The sequence below is a fragment of the Larimichthys crocea genome, chromosome III, assembly GCF_000972845.2.
Source record: "Larimichthys crocea isolate SSNF chromosome III, L_crocea_2.0, whole genome shotgun sequence".
Taxonomy (NCBI): Eukaryota; Metazoa; Chordata; class Actinopteri; family Sciaenidae; genus Larimichthys; species Larimichthys crocea.
Window position 1 is genome coordinate 51,180,897 of NC_040013.1, and position 18,511 is coordinate 51,199,407.

The window sequence follows — 18,511 nt, forward strand, 5'->3', positions numbered from 1 at the left end:
AAAGATGTTCTGAAAATTGAATTAACCTTGGCGTTTGACTTCGTTTGGGGTGTTTACAATGAAAAGCCATTTCTCTAAAGCCACATCTTTTTCAGGAAAAATTAACCAAGGAGATATTTTGATAACCATTTCATCAGCGAGGGTTTGAAGCCAGATGCTGATATTTTAAAGGCGATGGTGATTCGCTTCTGTTTTAGTTGCAGCCACCGAGCCAGAGGCTACACACAGAAACTGTCATTGTAGGTTAATTTGCAGCAAAGCCACCAGAATGCACATTAAAGTTACTTAAGCCAGAGGGCAAAGGCTCAAACCTCATTTAGACGCCCTAAAGTGCAAAAGAAATACATCATCACATGTTCAATCGGTCAGACGACTGGCGTTCCAGTCATTCATTTACAGGACTCCTGATGTTCAGTCCAGAGCTTTAGTCCTTTGTTACTTTGTGAACATACACTGCCATTTTCTGTAACAGTATGGGTAAAATGATCTTTGGTTATAATAAGGCCTATTTGATGGTCACAAACATGTTCAAACAGAAAGTACATTTGCTGATACTGTTTGCAATTACACATGAACTGAAGAGCTTGTCTGCACTATGCTGGATTCACTGAAATACTTAGTGGGTGGTGGGACATTAGTCTGATGTGTATCTTTTTAAAGATTTCAAAATGTATAGTTGACGTCACCTGGTGTAGAGTAAACACTGGACTGGCTGTAAGAATAAATGTAAAAATTAAAGATTTTATTGAACAGGAACAACATTCGTGTCGATCGTTGACTCAAAACAAATCAAAGTTTTGCAGTAGTTGTCATGGTGATACATGTTTCACATGTTTGTATATCCTCGGATGGAAACACACAGAACATAGTGAGGTCAGTACAGTCTCCCTCTCATAATGAAACAGAGGAAGATAGTTAACTGTAGAATAAATCAGAAGCCCTTACGATGTTCTGAGTGTTTCTGATGATGCTTTGACATGGTATGGTGTTCCCTTTGACCCAAATCTACACTGCATTATAAAAATGATACACTGCTGCTTAAATGAGACAATCAATCAATAAAATTAAATGCTAACAATATTGACAGTCATTGAAGTCTGCAATCATAGGTTAGGCGTAGGTTTTGGACTGTTGCTTAGACAAACCAGCTGTCTGAACACAGAATTAGAGCAAGCAAATGTCACGTTTCACTGTCCATGATGAGTTTGAAGCACAGGTTCAGGTCTGGATTTACAGAAAACAAATGAGGAATTTTCAAAGTGACTGTCCTAGCCTGATCTTCTCCATCTTCACCCACTGTGCAATGAGGTCAGCTTCTGTTTTCCTAGCGCTGATTACTGACACTGGATCAGCATCATTAGAGCCTCTGAAAAAAAAAAAAAAAAAGTAATATTTTGGTTTTGTGAGTTTAAATGAAAGTCATGGATGTCTCTCCATCAGCTTGCTGTACCTCAGATCCAGGTGATGAGCTCCTTCAGAAATGTTGATAGCTATGAGCGATGAGCTCAAGGTCTTGCGCACCTAGACAGCAGAGAGCTAAATGACTTGGACTGAAAGTGGCGACTTCAGTTTAATGAGGTGTACTCACTCAGGTTTAATCTCTTACCCCTCCGTTTGCCCAGGGGTCCAGATCTCCGTTGGAGAAAATGATGTTGCTGGCTGTGGACAGGGCTGGACACAAGGGGAGATCATTAGAGACAGAAACACTGGTGGAGATATAAACGGCTCTGTGTCCTCACATTCTTCTTCAATTGTTTTGTGTTTTCTAAAAGAGCTTAAGCTCAAGTTTACACTGGACTTAAAAAGGTCCCCTCCTGATATTATAATTAAACAAAGGCAACAAGTCCTAGCCAATCAGAGCCACAGTAGAGTGGGTCATGACTTCCCTGCTTGTAGTGTGATTAATATCTATAGTTCCGTGCCTAATAAATGTCTTTTTTCAAAATCAACTTCAGCTTATGGAAATGGGAGAAAAAAAACAAAAGTGTCTATATTTCTGCTATGTACTGTAGTAACCAAACGTCTGTCCCAGTCCCTGGTCTTGAGAAATTTAAGTTTTACACTTAGTAGTAAAGTCCTCAGAGCCGTATTCAAAAGTGAGCATACGCCACAATTCATCACAGTTTCTACATAAACCAAAGTTGCTATGCAGATGTTACAGTGTTAAGGAGAACATACACTCAGACCATTTTCAGGACTGGACTCTGATCACTGTTTGCTTCATCTTTCAGGCAGAATTTTTAAATGTGCTCAGCCTCTGAGGAGGTTAAAGGACGAATCAAAGCTAAAAACCATGTGCGCTTTGAGTGTTTTTGAGGCTGCAACTACAGGCCGAGATGAGTGGTTGTTGCACTTTCCAGAAATACGTCACATAGGCGACCGCTGAATCAAATCCCATTACACCTCCAGGACAGTCTGGTGAGTCTATTATTATTCAGTACTCACCGTCACCCCAGAACTGGATTTTGAGCCAGTCTGGTCGTGGAACCACAGACCAGCGTTTGGAGCAGTAACGCTCACGGTCGCTCTCTGTGAAGGGCATGGGAGGAAACATGTCTGTCACGTTGTTGCTCTCATAGCACAGATTAATCTCTGTGCACGCCTGCAAGCACAGGAGATGTGTTAGTATGATGAACTAAGAGCATCAGTCCCAGCACTATGTTCCATTACTAATCAACAAGATACCAGCCAGCAATGATCATATGCTGACATCATGGTCAGATTACATACAGATACTTCATGCTGTGTCATGTGTTGGAGGTTGTTGGAGTACCTGGTAGTCCCAGGCCATGCTGTCAAAGCCCAGTCCACAGCCAGTGGGATCGGCACACTCCAAATACAGACTATACAGGTCGAAACAGGTCAGCACACCAGTAGCGTTGTACACAATCGCTGCAAAAAATGATTGTGTAATATCAACTGAGGCTCAGATATTCTGGATTCTTTCCCAGTACTACTCAGTGATCTCAACTTTAACACTTGACAGTCTCCAATCCACCAGAAGGAAACCAGGAGAAACAGACAGGATGTACAAACTTCTGGGTGTGAGTTTGCTAATGCATGTATAGGACATGTGCCCTCTAGTGTCTGCTGACATGAAATACATCTGAAAAAAAATAAAATAAATCAACACACTAAACTTTACGGTGCTTTGATTAAAATACCTGCAGTGTTCCTGAGGTTAGACAGCAGGTCAGATCCATTAAGCATGGTTTTACAGGCCACCTGAAAAATAATAAACAAAACATGTGGAACAGATCTCACCAAATCTGCTTACTTCTAATCATCTGTCTTTACAGATGTGAATACATATATTTTGGCGTCATTTCTTTTGTATCTGCATCTTTAAATGCGGGCGAGAAGTTGATCCAGATCCAACTTTGGGAAAACAGAGCCCCATGTCACACTCCGCAAGCCAATCAGACACTCAGATCGGTCAAACCTTCACAGTCAGCCTGAAACGTGTCTGAAGCAGAGACTATTCGGGTGGATCCACGGACTAAACTCTGATAATCTACTTGTGTGTGTGTTTCATTCATCATTTCATGTACCAGCTTCTAAATCTGAGTCTGACTCGCAATTTATGCCGCAAAATAGTGACACGAAGAAGTTTAGAGAGAGCAACAATAACTGTCTCAATAATGTTAATCAGAGAAATAAAAAGTTATTTCCTGATTGTTTCACAGTGGTTACATTCAGCAGGTATAGACACGCCCAGGAAACCCACCCCAGGTCCCCCCACCACTGGACAACCCTGCCATGGACTTGCCACAATGCCTGATCCTGTGTGAATTCATGCTTAACTTCAAATGTGCAGCCAACTATAACTGCAAATGTGCAGCTGTGTAGGTGATTTTTTTTTGCATATTAAACAGCTTCACATGGCTGAACATAGAATGTACAGACTCTACATTTCTGTTTGAGGAAATGTGATGTTCGTCCTCCCTAAACCTGTGTGTACCTTGACAGGGTTGGCAGGCATGTTCCCCATGAAGTGAGTGCTGTAGGGGTAATCCAGCATGGCCATCAGAGTGAAGGCGTTCCTCAGCAGACCGTTTAGCTGGTGGATGTCCTGAGCAGATGATGGAGGCTTGCACAGGGAGAACTCAGACTGGATGCGACTGTAATCTGGTAACAGCAGTAGTGTGTTACTATAGTTACTACATCTCCACAAAAACATATATTTTCACTCTGAGTCAAAAAAATTGAGGCCATCCTCTCTTCAGACAGAACACTGTCACACAGGTTTACCTTGGTGTTCAGCTAATTCCTTCAGCTGATGAAACGCTCCTCTCACAGCATCTCTGCATTCAGGGGTGACGCTCGCAAAATCCTTTGAAAGAGAAACAAAGATCATTATACAGGGTTTCAAAAGCAGCTTTAACAATACACAAATAACAGTTGGCACAAACTGAGATATTCTCAAACGTTTTTTAAGTTTAGGTAAGTAATGTTCATGTCTGTCTGATCACAAGGTGGGTGAAAGCAAAAAGGAAGAGCATCCATGCACTTACATCTGTAACATCTCTGAAAAACTGCCTGGGGTCTCCCATCCCAGCAGTGGATAGGATAGGGGCGCTGGCAGCCAGAGCTCCAGCCACAATGTTTGGATACTTGAGTCTCATATAAACAGACAGCATTCCACCATAACTGCAGGAAGAGAGGATACAGCTGAGCAGGAATAATCCAAGATGAGCAAACAGGACAGAGTTTAAAAGAAGTCTTGTGTCGTGCCTGTGTTAATATGAACTGAGGAGTGCCAACTACCTGAAAGAATAGTTCTTTTATCACACATGAAGATTATTTTTCAAGGGCACACAAAAGAAAGCTACACACTGTGTGTCTGACTGGTTACTTAAATAAATAAAAAGTCACACACACAGACAACATTAGTAAAAGTGTTGGTCAGGTCGGTCCTACCTGCCACCAAACACGATGACAGGACATTGTGTGGCTGCCAGCTGCTGCTTCAACTCAGTGATCATGACAGCGTAGTCAGCGAGCGCCTGCTCCACTGTCAGCAGGCCAATCTGGGGGATCTTGAAGGAGTCTTTGCCAAATGGCAAAGACTTGCCATAGTACCTCTGGAAAAGGAAGAGGAGGACGAAAGTTTCATTTAAAAAATTTTCAGCTCTGAGACTTCCGGTGGTGCCATGCGCCATGCTCTTGAAAAAAACAATTAAAACGGCTCTTTAAGACTACTTTCGGAGCAGAAAGCCAACTAAACAGAGGCTTAACAAAAAAAGAACAAACAAATATTGGATGTACCGTCACCACATCGGGAACTGCACTGGGCAAGATGCAAGAAGATGCAGGCCGCAAGTGAACAGGACTCGGTAATATTGGACGGAGTTACACAGGTTCAGACAAGAGCACACAGAAGCAGCTAATGACAACAAAAAGGCCCTGGCGAGACTAACATGAAGGAACTTGTGAGAAAAACCACCTCGTTAGGTACTACCACCTAGATAAATCAACATGAATATTGGTTATGGAGAGTAAAAATTAATGCTCAGTTAGAGCAAGCAGCAACTTTACACAACACCTTTGAAGTTGCAGCTGCACTTAGTGCTATTTCCCCAGATAGAATACGCCACATCTCTCTGGTGATGGGACTGTTGGAAGTCACACTTTTTTGTTATTGTATGACAGTTCTGAAGGAGATGCTTAATGTTGAGATTTTTTACGGTGTAATTTTGTGCACAGTTGTTTTGTTTTATGAGAGGTTGAGAGGTTTTATGTGAGTCATTTTCCACTTCCCTGTGTCACATGATCTACAAACTGTCATAACAATGTGATCAACATGAAGAAAATGACGGTCTGTGTGTGACTGTTTGTGTTTTCTTACATGTTCAGCAAATATGACCAAGGCTCCCTGCTGGGCAGCTAACTCTGTGATGAATCCAGAGTTGAGCGCAAACTCCCAGACGTCTCCTTCATTTCCAGTGTAGAAGAAAACAGGACCATGGCCTTTCTTCCAGTACTTCTCTAAAAAGGAGAGGAACACAGAACACAGTCAGACATGGGCTCGTATATTACAATATATACCATAGATATAAAACAGAAACCAGTTTCACCTGTGATCAGGTAACGCTGACTGAATGTCCCGTTCCCCATGCTGTTGAAGTTGAAGTGGTCCACAGTCTGACTGAAATACTTCTCTGTGAACTGAGGCTCTCTGTTGACTCCATGAGGTTTCTTTGACTATAAAAATGAATTCACAGCGCAGATTAGCAATGTTCAAACACTTTACACAGCAGAGATTTGGAGGGAGAATAAAAGAGGGATTTTAGTTGACACTGAATTGTATTTGAGAGGGACCAAACTATTCAAGAGACTGGAGATGTATTAATGCCTCATTAGAAAGACCACACACACAATGACAGACTTCTGGTCCAAACTGAAACCTTGAGTCACTCCATCATTCAAAGTGTCACAGTGTCACGTGAGTAGTAGAGAAGTAGAGCGCGAGACGTTAAGCGGGAGTTTGCTGAGGGTTTCAGAGGAACAAAAACAAACAGTGAAAGGTGAAACGTTACCTGAAAGGCCGTGTGTGGCAGGCCATGCAGCACCTGAACACAAAGCAGCGTCACTGTGACCAGCAGAGCTGACATCTTACTCATGTTCCAAACAAGCAGGTGACAACAACACGAGACTCCTCTGCGCCTGCGCGTACTGTCTGTGTCACATGACAATGTTGTGCTCTGTGCTGCGTTTACGTGCGCCTCGTAAGATTTACCATTCATTTTTAGAATATATAATATACAAGTATACGCTTATATAAAAAACATATAAGTTTATGTATTCTCTATACTGTCGGTGCGTATAAGTAGTAATCAAAACAAATGTTCTCAAAGAGAGGTGAAAAGATAAAATACTACAATACCGTTTACTGAGAATGTTACACGCACATAGCTTTTACAAACCACCTGACATTACCATATCTGTGTGGTTAGATGATTTATGCAGACTTTTTTGATTTTGATTTTAGCATATGTATAATTTTATTTATTTTAGTACATTTTAATGTCTCAGGTATTTTTATTCTTATTTATTCTAGTTATTTTAACAGTCACTAGTCACTTTAATGCTAGGATTTTATTGCACTGACTAGAAGCACTTTCAATCTCGTTGTACCTGTGACAATGACAATAAAGATCTATTCTATTCTATTAAATAGTTTTAGTTACTTTGAGAGAGAGAGAGAGAGAAACAGACTACAGGCAAGTCGCAGAATATCAGGTGTAATCAGCAGCGGAGGAGCCTAAGTGCGTTTACCCAACTACTGTACTTCATTTAGAGGTTTTAGCACTTTCAGTGGCAAACACTGGACCTTAATTAACTATAATAGACCCACAGCAGCCACTTTGACATGAAACAGTAGGGTCAACACAGGTGTTTACAATGAGACTAATTAAGGTTCCGTTCCATTTATTTCCTTTCCAGTGAGCCAACATGCAGCGCAGCAGCACCCTGACTCTGTTTGAGCTAAATGGAACTGAACCTTAATTAGTATCATCGGTAACACCTGTGTTTACACTACTATTACGTGTCAAAATGGCTGCTTTCCTTTGTGGGTAAATATTTAAGGTATAAAATGAGCCCCATTTTAAAAATAAAATAAAATAACAAAAGACAATACTATAGATACAGATATATAGAAAATGTGTCTGTGGATATTAGCTTAAAATCAACTAAATCAGTCAACTAATAATGTTCTATGTAGCACTCACAGATAGCAAAATTAGCTAAATTAATTGTATACAGGACTTCTACTTGTACAGAAGTATTCTCACATTTTTGTAGTGCTACTTTCACTTGAGTAGAGAATTTCATCCTTTTTTCAATCCTTTTCCCACCACTGGTTGTTCTGCATGTTTCTGTGGTGGGGTGAGGACACACTGTAGCTGCACTACTACATTAACATCTAAATACAACCTGTGCAGCAGGTTGATCCAGTAGACTAAATACTTTTTTGTTGGTTCTAAGCAACATATTCATACGCCTAACCACCCATATCACCTAATGTTTGAAAAGCCGTAAGTTCTGGAAAGCAGAGCGATTTTTACCTTGACTTCCTCCTCAGAGACATTCCTTGTAAAGGGAGGTCAAAGGTCACACTGGAAAGATCTCATTCAAAACTTTATAGTATCACAGTTTTATTATGTAAACACAAAGAATGAGTACTCAGCATTAGATCTTATCTGCTGTCCTTATACACAGACAATACAGAATTTCACAATCATGGAGTTTCTGCAACACAGTCCCTGGATCAAATGTCAGACATTGTTTCCACCTGTCCGTGCAGTCTTGTAGCGGGGTTTTACTAAACAGTAATTTTTCTACATTTTTCTGTGATTTACAGGCAGTTTACCTGACATGATGTAAATGATTGCATTACATTTCCAAACAAAGCATCTGCTGTAAGAAATTCATATTCAGAACTAGTTTGGACACAAGACAAAGTCTGTCCTCCTGGGGTTATCACAACACACAGGTTCATTTAAAGCCTGTGACTCATGTACGTTGTAATTGGCATGTACACGTGCCACACAGAGAGGTGAATTCCAGAGCCAGTGTTAGTTAGTCCGGTCTCGGGAATGTGGATGGAACACTTCCTTGTAGCAGCAGGGTGGAGATTTCTGAGGAGGCTGGTTTTTCTCACTCACTTTACCAGTGGCACAGTGCAGAAGGCAGAAGGAATCACGACAGAGCTGGAAGCTGATTGAACTCTTACTAGCCTCTCAACTAGGAGCAAAAAGGTAAGCTGTCTGAATGTAGAGGATTTATCACGTCTCTTGGATAAATTATTCAGCCTGAACAAAATAATACAACTTGTACTGACAGGCACTGGGTAAGGTACAAGGAAGTGTTCCAGTAAAAATGTGTTCCCTATCAGTATCAGCCCAGTTTCCTAAGAAATTGATATACTGATATTTTCATTTTTATTGTGTTCTTTTTCTTCTTAATGTAAGAATTTGTATGTGTATTTGTCTTTGATCCAGTGATCCAGTCTACATATCCTCCACTTCTCCTCAATCCTACATTGTACTGGAGCTCTGATTTATTGCTTAATATAGGAGACAGATCATAAACATATCCCCGCCTTTCAGACGTCTGAATATTCCAGTTTTCTATTTTGAATATTAATGTATATCTAACAGGTGTGTCTGTCAGCCTGATTTGAATATTGTTGAATGGTGAACAGGAGCCCAAGATGTCTTATGCTGAAAGATTTATTGATCAAAGAAAATGGAAGATTCATCAGTACACTTGTCTTGTCATGATGCTGCCTCAGTTCTGAAGACGCTGTCCTCTCTGCTTGTCTATCTGCCCTCAGGACAGTGGCACAACTACTCTGTCCAGAAATGATCACTAGTCTGCAGACCTATGTTTCCCCTTAGAGGTCTGTCATTGTTATCTGACTCTGTGGCGGCATCAAGGTTATGTGTTGTGTCTATAGAGTGAGAAAGCCCTGTCCTCTGACCTCAGTTACCATAGTAATAATCAGAATGGTTCCTGTTTCCTTAAACACAAACATACAGCTGCTCTATATGTCAAGGAATCAAATTCAGTAATGAGGAGAATTTTCTGCTCCACAGAAAGCGATCGAATAAAAAGAAAGAAACGCTAAGGAGACTGTTGTATATTAATATCTGTTATTTATTTTTGCTCTCCTCCTGTTTGTGCTGTCCAGAATGCTTTACACTGAGTTACTACAGTTGTGGAATGAGTCGGTGGAGGCAGTGGACGCCAGGGATTGGCAAGGATCTCTGGCTAAACTGGAGCAGATCACTGAACCCACGTCTCGCACTCTGTTCAACACTGCCTCAGCTCACCTGGCTCTGGGACAACTAGACCTGGCCTTGAAGGTCTGTCTGTTGTATATGTGTAAGGGGGGCAGTCCATAGTATCAGTCTCAGCAGGCTGATGAAAAGGCCGAAAAGTCACATCAAGTGTCAACGAAAAGTAAATCAAAACCCGGAACTTCTGCAGAAGCTTTCTTTTGAGCAATAGTGCAAAACTCAAACTGCTGAATACTTACACTGTCGAAAGGAAACATATAATAATAATAATGTAATACCTCCATCTGTTTGTGGCCAACCTGAACTTTTCTTTTCACCTCTGTGATGTCCAGGCTTTAGACCTCACCATTGCCAAGGATGAACGCCTTGCTGTTGCCTTCTTCCAGAGATCAGCACTGATGATGCAGATTGACAGGTAGGAGGAAGCACCCTATCCAAAACACTGTCTTACAGGCTACACAACATTAAAGAGAATCTATCTAACCTTTCAAACAGATAATAAAATATAAGAATAATAGGAAAATCAGTGTGGTATCATCCATATTTGCTGCTTGTGGACACGGTGTTTAAATGAGAAGATAGATATTGCTTTCATCTCTATCTGTTTGTTTCTTCGTTTCTGTCCCTCCAGGTTGGAAGAGGCTCTGTCAGACTGTATCTGGGCACAGAAGCACATGAGAGGAAACGTGGTCATTGACTACAGACAGCTGGGACTGCGATTCAAACTCTTCAGCTGGCAGGTCTGACATTTGGCCTCAAACATACACACTGCACCATACACCTGCATTCACCCAAAGACATACCCGTTTGAGCAGGCTTTGTCTGACACACTACAGTGCAATAAAAGGCCTTCCAATCCAGTCCCGTGCACGCTGTCAGTACGAATTGTAACGTGTCATCACCTCCGTACAGTTTAAATGTCACGTACACCTGGGAGCTAACAAAGCCTCATTGATGAAGGCAGAAGAAGAGGTTACACAATCACATATTTCTGAAAGTACAGATAACAAATGTTCTAGTTATCCACAGAAAATGCACCTGTGCTTGCACCAAGTCAGTAGCAGCTAACATGCTTTCAGCCAGGATTTAAAGGCTAATGTCACATCACATCATCACCCTCAGTGATGTCTTCATCCTGGGTCGATGTCTGTGTGTGTAAATAAAAGGTCTGTTTGCATTAAAGCAAATTTTAGAGCTGCTGCGATTGCATAGAACATAAGTGGTAGGTCATGAGTGGCCACAAATAGATGCTAATTCACACTGAGAAAATGAAGACAGAGATACATCTAAAGGAGGCGCTTCAACTTGAGCAGAAATTATTGCTTCCCCTTCCCCTTTCAGACTTTCTGACTCCAATTCATGAACTCAGAGAGACAAAAAGACAAAGCAGTGCGACGAGAGGACACTAAGACAGAAAGAACTGATGTTCCTGGTTCAAGCATCTGTCAAGAATCTTAGCTGTCACACCCACATGGTGCTAAAATGTATAACTGTGATGTGTCCCTTAGGTGTTATATAATGCAGCAGTTGTGTACTGTTACATGGGCCAGTGGGAGCAGGCCAAGGAGGTCCTGCTGTCAGCTTCCCAGGAGAAAGGAGGAGGTCGAGGTGCAAACATAGAGATGGCTTTGGAAAGCGTCCTGGTGAGTGAACTTTCAGAACAGACTGGGAAGAACACGAGATGTGACAAATGTTGTGTATGTTTTTGTTGTTTACAATTTCTTGGGTTGATTCTTGGGAAAGTTTGCTTATCCTTACTACTTTAAAGATGTAATGAAATGGAAACTTTACTTCCTGGTAAGTGAATCACTGCCTGTGCTCCATTTGACCATGGTGGTGTGTCTATCTATCAGGTAACATCAAGGGCAGTGGACCCATTTAATTTGAGTGCAGGTGGTGCATTTACCATAAAAACTCACAGCCAGTGGATGTACCTCCATCTGCACAGGTGTGAGTCAAAGGGTATGAGGCAGAATGATCTGCTCACCTCAGCCCCAGTTGAGTTGAGCTGGGTCAAAGAAATCCATAAACTAAAAAACAATATGTACCTTAAGGCTAGTTTAACATTTAAGCTCTGAGTAGCCTCAGGGAATAACACTTTTTGTTATGCATGAGTAGTAAAATTATTGAAGTCCAAGAGTAAATATAAGGAAGGGCATATTTTAAAAAATATGAAACCGCTGTTTGTTATGCCACTATCATTACTGCCAAACTTTAATGTCACCTCCATCCTGTTATGAGAATGTAGAGTGGGTCACCTCTTAATGGATCCCTGACAGGCCAGCATGTCGGTGGAGTTTATGAATGTAAAGCACTTTGTCCATTAAGGGGGAAAAGCACCACAGTATTTGCAGTAAGTGCAATCCATTTACCACACAGAGATATGGCTGAAAACCTTGGAAGCCGTGAATTGTTTCAAATGCCAGGAATGAACAAACTCAATAAAAAACGAGTTATTTAATCATTCTAAAATGTTATAATTAAAATAGTTAATAATAATTATTATATAAAAAAGCAACAGTTATAATTAAAAAGCTAAAGTCGCTATATAGGTATACATAATTATTGTCATTTGCATTGAAAGGCAACACTTAACTCTGACTTTAATAACAGAGGGAGGAGATCCCGACTCCTCTTTTGGTGCCTGAGGGTGTGGTGTTTCGTCCCAGGAAACAGGATGTGGAGCAGCTGCAGCAAAGAGACTTCCTGGGCAAAGCTAAGGTAGATGATTCTCATGGTGAATGTTGTGTCATGGGTCTATGTAATATGGTTGGATTACTTCAACATCCAAGTTTTTACAATTATCAAAATAGTTCACAATTCAGATTGGAAGTCACATCACTTTCGCATGCCCTTTTGTCAGCCATATGTGGTAGCAGGGTCCTGATCCCAGTCAGCAGTCAGTCTCAGTAGATTTATAATGACAGCCTGATACTCAGTACCTGATGAGGCCTAATAATAGGTTAAAACACAATATAAAAGTCATTCAAACCACATCTGAAATGAGCTGTGTAGAATTCAGTAATAATAAATATTATCTTCTCCTTGCAGGTGATTTCCTCCATGATCCCCAATGATGATTTTGGAGGATTTGAACCTCTGAGGATGCAGGTGAGAATGATCGGTGTCAGTATGAATAAAGATATCAAGATGTCAGTCAGCTGCTAACCGCCACTTGGTCTTCTCCACAGAAACCTGGTTACTACGAGCCCAAGGTTGATGGAGCTCAGTGAGTATTCTCACCAGTCACATAGAAATATTATTACCCTGAGCTGGTGAGACCATTGAACATCACATTATAGTGAAACAATACACGTCGATGTACTTCCTGTTAGAGATTCTCGATACATGCGCATGCGGATCCCTTACATGGCTCGGAGTCCAGGAGAGCTGACTGTGCCAGGAGGGGCCATGGTGTTTTTATTTGGTGAAGAGGACAGAAATGGAATGGCAACTGTCATATATGATGGACAGGTGAGGAGAGAGAGAAGCCAACGATCCAGATTAAATAGTATACTGTATGATTAGAAGCTTTAAAAGCTACATTCATTTAGCCTTTTCTTCTTTTCTTTTTTTTTTTTGTTTTTTTTGGCTACATGGCTACAGGCAGAAAACGCTCAAATCACACTAACATGCTGTAAAGTAAACATGGTAGCCTTCACCCACTCCTGAAGGAAATATCTGGTAGATCTTTAGTTGATAATTCAGCCCAAAAAGCAGACAGAATAATAATGAGGTAGTAGCTGCTTATCATCATGCATGACTGTCCATTCAGTCTTCAGCTGGATGAGACAACCACCTCTGACAAGGATGCTCTGCTGATGTTCTCTGTTCAATAAGTCCTCCAGCAGTTAAAAGATGGCGGATTAAGTTTTGTTTTCCAAATATCTGGAAACAGACATCAAGGGCCAGACCATTTTTAATCACAATCCCCAACATCCTTACATGCACCACTGATGGTGCTCCCTCCACGGTTGTGGATAGCCCACTGTGTCTTGCACTGCCGCACCCATATTGAAAGCAACATCGTAACAGATAGTAACATCTAAGCTGCTAAAATGCCATGATATTTTTCTCAGGAGTGTTACAGACCAAATGAATGATAAAGTGTCTCTGTGTCTGCTGGATGTGTGTTAATAATTGTTGTTTGCCATATCAACAGTTGATACATCAGTAGCCTCTGATGTATCATCAACACAGTAGATATGGCAAACAGCAGTTATTTACATGATGATATATCATTACTATGTTCACAATTGGTTTCTGCTGCTGACAGGTAACCATGAAAATCAGTTCTTGCATGGTCAGTCGAATGGAATAATATTTCATTATTTAAATCTGTAATTTTAATGCAATTATTCCTCTTTGGGTTGTTAAAACTATTAAGAACAGAGAATCTGGTATCTACAAACTTGGTGGTTGGTGACAAAGCTGTATTTAGCTTTGTCTGACTTTCAGACCTTTATTTTTCAGAGAGGACTTTTGCCAGTGTCCCTGGTTGATCCTGCAGATGTCAAGGCATCTAAAGGCAAAAAGGAAAAGGTAATGTACTCCCTCGTGTAATAGTCAGAATAGATCTCCAATAGAAATAGACATTATAGACATAATAGATATATCCACTATAAGGAAAACAGTTTTGTCATTTGCGGGTAAATTGACCTGAAAAATGTTGAAGACCCCTGGCGTACAGATTATTATGACTACACCAGAGCACCAGCCTTTAGTAGAGTTAGTTTAGAGCTTAAATGGTGGCACTTGGGCGATTTCTCAAAATTAGATTCATGCTGAACAGAGCTGCTTCACCCCTGAGACCTGGCAGCAAAACTGTCAGTGAAAATACTTCAAAATGTTCTAAAACTCCCAGGGCATTTCAGCCAGTGCAGTTAAGGTTACTCTGCTCCTTTCAACTAAAGATAGCTGGAGAAGAATTCAGTGGGTTTTTTCACAGTTAGGAAAAGAATTGCTGTTTCACTGATCTTCCTGTCTTGTCTTCTTCTGCAGACAGTTCCCAGTGGAATCCCTCTGCCACCGGGACTCAAGCCACCCACTCGCCCAAAAACCCAGCACAGCTCTGCAGCTCCTCCTCGGGTTAAAGGTTGATCACACTCTTCTTTTAAACATGTATTTTTCAAGGTGTTTTTTACATGTCCACTATGGTGGACAGCATGCGTTTCAGTTTTTAACTGTGTTGCAATCAGCAACTACACCAGTAGATGCCACTAAATCCTACACACTGGTCAAGTTAATACAACTGCTGAAGCCTGCATTGCTTTAGGATAGGGTCTTTGCACATATGATGACTATAGCCAGCGATGTACATATAAGCATGAGCATTGTTTGAGTTCTTGCTCCTAACCTTCCATTAGACGTGTACTGTGTGTGCTCAGACTGTACCTGTGTGCATTTTCCCTGCAGTATCTTCTTCTTTAGAGACTCCACCTCCATCCTACATTTCTGCCACCCACCCACCGCTGACATCCTCAGAGCCTCCAAAGTACACAGCCAACGTCCAGGTAATACCTGCTCTGAAAAGCCACCTGCATCTGTGCAAAACATGGAATCACATAAAGGTTCTTTTCTGTATAATCATTGAACCATGGACACCTGTTGGTTCTTGAAGAAAAGCAGCTGATGTTTAGTTTAATCACACTATCAGTTTAATCATAATTTACAACACACATACAGTTAGTGATGATTAGTATTGTAACTTCATTTCATTATGTTACTGCACAATTTGGGGGAATGTGTGCCTTTATTTTGATAAGAGGAGGTGTGTGGAAATAGAGGGATAGCATACAATAGTGGTCCCATGCTGGTTTGTGTTGTCTTTAAATGTGTTTCTGCTGCTTGTTTCCAGTATGCAGATCAAGGTGCAGATCAAGGAGCAGAGGCAGCCTCTGTGGTGGTGAAGGTCCACTACAGGTACACTGTGGCTCTGTCCATCCCCCTGGACACACCGTACCATGAAATAAAGGAACAAATTGCACAGAAATTGGGACAGCCAGCATCTAACTTGCGCCTCAGGTAAAAATCTGCAAATGCAATGTCTGTCTATTTGAATTTCAGATGCTGCAGTTCTAAAAATATGCTTTTCCTTGTCCGCTCTACACTGTAGGTCCAATAACTCTACGGGACCAGTCATTAATCTAGCTGTTGAAATGAGGCTGATAACAACCATCTGAGCTTTGATGTTTGTCATCCTCCTATATTCTCCTGCTATTTCTCACACTCACCACTCCCTCTCTTTCTCTCATCAGACATAAGCAGCATGGCACCCGGGTTCTAATACCTCTGGCTGGGGAGGTGGAGCCAGGCAGCACCATACAAGAGGTGGCTGAGGCCGGCAGAGTCACCCTTTGGTGTCAGGTAAGGATTTAAATTAATAACTCACTTAACACATTAGGGATTGAAAATGGACATCAGGTACTGGGTTGCACGGATGTGTTTGTGAGGTTGCATTTGCCGTCCCAATAGATTTCCTCCCTAAAAGCAACATTATGTAGAAATTTGTATTTTTTGTGATTTAGCACCGCCCAGTGCAACCACCATCATCAAGCAAGGTCAGCAACACAAGACATAGCAGCCAGCTAATATTACTTACTAGTCTGACAGCAAGAAGCCCACAGGTACCCAGAGCATAAAGTTTCTTTAAAGAGTTGGAATGACACCATTCAACTGATAACATTGACATGTAACATCGAAATAATTCTCAATCTGTTATTTTATAGTAGAAAAGTTAAGCCAATGCTTTGTGGTAACAGTGGTTAGTTAGAGTAACATTGCTCTGATCAAATCTAAACATGTAGGTAGGTACAGGTAGTGAATCAAACTGAAAAGACCCTTATGTTGCCCTATTACAGAATCACATAAAACAACGTAATATACTGTGCACCAAGGAATTCAAACATTCAAGCCAATTCAATAAAGGCATTTAATAACATTTTTTCTTGCTGTGACTACAAGTCACTGAGGACTGTTTTTTCAACTGCAAGATCACCTCAAGGATCCCTGGATTTACTGCAAATCGCTTCAGTCCCACCCTTGAGTTTATACTGCAAATACAGTTATTGGTACAAGAACAATTTGCTGTTTGCATGTTACATGTTATATTTGATTTTCTCCTGTGCTTTCACCAAACAAAATGTACTGAACCACTAATTGTGTATGTGAGTCAGTGTGAGTGTGAATGTGACATGTAGTGTAAAGTAGTCTGAGTCGTCTGAAAGGCGCTACATAAATGCAAGTCCATTAATGATCCATTTATACTTCAGACAGAAGACCCTCTTGTCAACCGTACCATCCTCTATCAGATGGTGGCACTGTATGACTACACTGCTCAGGGCCCAGAGGATCTGGAGTTCAGCGAAGGAGACACCATTGACATCCTGGGTGAAGGTAAGGCCCTGCAGGATAACCCCAGACTAAATGGATTATCAGAGGAATCATAAAAACTGTTTTGTCTTTGATCACTTTCATTTGAACTGTTGATCTATGATCTATGTCTCTCTTACACTGTCCTGTAGTTAATGAGGAGTGGCTGGAGGGACACTGCGCTGGAAGTATCGGCATCTTCCCCAGTTGCTTTGCCTACAAGGAGAACGCCAACATTACAGAGACGCTGGAGTGATCAAAGCAGACCTTACTGTGAAGTCGTCTCTAATAAACTTATTAACTTGTGAATGGTTGCTGTTTACAGATTCAGAACAATCTAACTACATGCTTATAGGTGTACGCCGTGCACAGACTTTATCATGCTTGAAAAATATTTCTTTCTCATATCCCTGTCATGCTGCTATAGTGGTTTAAGGTTTGTCTCTGGTACTGAAGAGTAACTTTATATTACACCTACTGTACTTTCTCTGTTTTCTGATTGAAATCGCTAGAATACGCCTGTTGTATCTTATAATATTCAAATGAGGGTTTATGGAGACCTAAATGAACTTTATGACATTTTTGTTGTGGTCAGCATTATGTTCTTGTAATGTTTCTACAGGGTTATAATGATCCTGGTCTGGCAATTTTAAAGTATTTGCTCTGTACAATAGAGACTAATATTATAAAGTACTGACATGTTCATATGTAGAGGGCAGAACCTGAATTTTAGAAAGATCATTACGCCACTTAGGGAATTTAGAATAGACACCAAAAAGGTATTTTTTCTTGTTATTCCTTATTTCAATTTTTCAGATGTAATTATTCATTTCAACTCCTTTTATAAAGCTCTAAATGCTGTCCTTTATAAACTGGTGGATAAATACTGAATCATTTATTAATTTGTTGATTTATTAATATTTTTGTTTGTTTGTTTGTTTGTTTGTTGGTCCAAGAGTAGTCAAAAAGAGTCAGTAAAAGTCACTGTGGAGTGTAAAACCTCAGAATCTCCATAAAAAGAACAGGATATGAACTCAGTGTAGTAAGTATTGATTGTGATAGTTAATAACAATGTTAATTACAATGTACAATTTAAAGTTTTGAATTGTAATATAGTATATATATAATGATGAACTGTGTACAGTTAGGATGTGTTGAAATATCTTTAAAATAAATATAAAAAAGATAAGACTTGGGAAGCAGTAAGAGAAACAATGAGATTTTCAAGAGTAACGACTTTTATAGAGAATACTGAACATGCTCTCTGTAAAAAACAAATATCCTGCTGAGGAGGTCAGCAGTGAGGGAGGCCACTTTAACACCCACAGCAGCTT

At 40.6% G+C, this 18,511-nt stretch overlaps 2 protein-coding genes across 2 annotated transcripts; one reads left to right on the forward strand and one right to left on the reverse strand.

Annotated features, from left to right (window-relative positions):
* Positions 1-727: 727 nt before the first annotated feature.
* On the reverse strand, positions 728-6,692 carry dpp7 (dipeptidyl-peptidase 7). The gene is made up of 13 exons (XM_019264435.2): positions 6,540-6,692; positions 6,078-6,204; positions 5,849-5,988; positions 4,921-5,084; positions 4,515-4,650; positions 4,252-4,333; positions 3,962-4,128; positions 3,165-3,225; positions 2,774-2,892; positions 2,446-2,602; positions 1,607-1,671; positions 1,451-1,521; positions 728-1,366 (listed from the first exon to the last, which is right to left on the reverse strand). The coding sequence occupies exons 1-13, from the start codon at positions 6,621-6,623 to the stop codon at positions 1,255-1,257; spliced, it is 1,485 nt and encodes a 494-aa protein (XP_019119980.1). The 5' UTR covers positions 6,624-6,692; the 3' UTR covers positions 728-1,254.
* A 1,920-nt stretch (positions 6,693-8,612) lies between these two features.
* Positions 8,613-18,068, forward strand: noxa1 (NADPH oxidase activator 1). The gene is made up of 16 exons (XM_010738873.3): positions 8,613-8,762; positions 9,698-9,872; positions 10,139-10,221; positions 10,438-10,546; positions 11,315-11,449; positions 12,420-12,527; positions 12,858-12,917; positions 12,998-13,035; positions 13,142-13,280; positions 14,280-14,348; positions 14,808-14,901; positions 15,222-15,319; positions 15,664-15,830; positions 16,064-16,172; positions 17,078-17,201; positions 17,330-18,068. Exons 2-16 carry the CDS (start codon positions 9,699-9,701, stop codon positions 17,431-17,433), a joined length of 1,611 nt encoding a protein of 536 aa, XP_010737175.2. The 5' UTR covers positions 8,613-8,762; position 9,698; the 3' UTR covers positions 17,434-18,068.
* Positions 18,069-18,511: the final 443 nt, after the last annotated feature.

What these genes read in the sequence shown, in the direction of transcription:
- noxa1 (XM_010738873.3), top strand. Translation starts at nt 9,699, where the DNA reads ATGCTTTACACTGAGTTACTACAGTTGTGGAATGAGTCGGTGGAGGCA. An exon ending in ACTTCCTGGGCAAAGCTAAG is followed by an intron (nt 12,528 to 12,857) that starts GTAGATGATTCT and finishes TTCTCCTTGCAG; the next exon opens with GTGATTTCCTCCATGATCCC. An exon ending in GCATCTAACTTGCGCCTCAG is followed by an intron (nt 15,831 to 16,063) that starts GTAAAAATCTGC and finishes TTCTCTCATCAG; the next exon opens with ACATAAGCAGCATGGCACCC.
- dpp7 (XM_019264435.2), bottom strand. Translation starts at nt 6,623, where the DNA reads ATGAGTAAGATGTCAGCTCTGCTGGTCACAGTGACGCTGCTTTGTGTT. An exon ending in TGGTCATATTTGCTGAACAT is followed by an intron (nt 5,085 to 5,848) that starts GTAAGAAAACAC and finishes TTCCTTTTCCAG; the next exon opens with AGGTACTATGGCAAGTCTTT. An exon ending in GGAATTAGCTGAACACCAAG is followed by an intron (nt 4,129 to 4,251) that starts GTAAACCTGTGT and finishes TGCTGTTACCAG; the next exon opens with ATTACAGTCGCATCCAGTCT.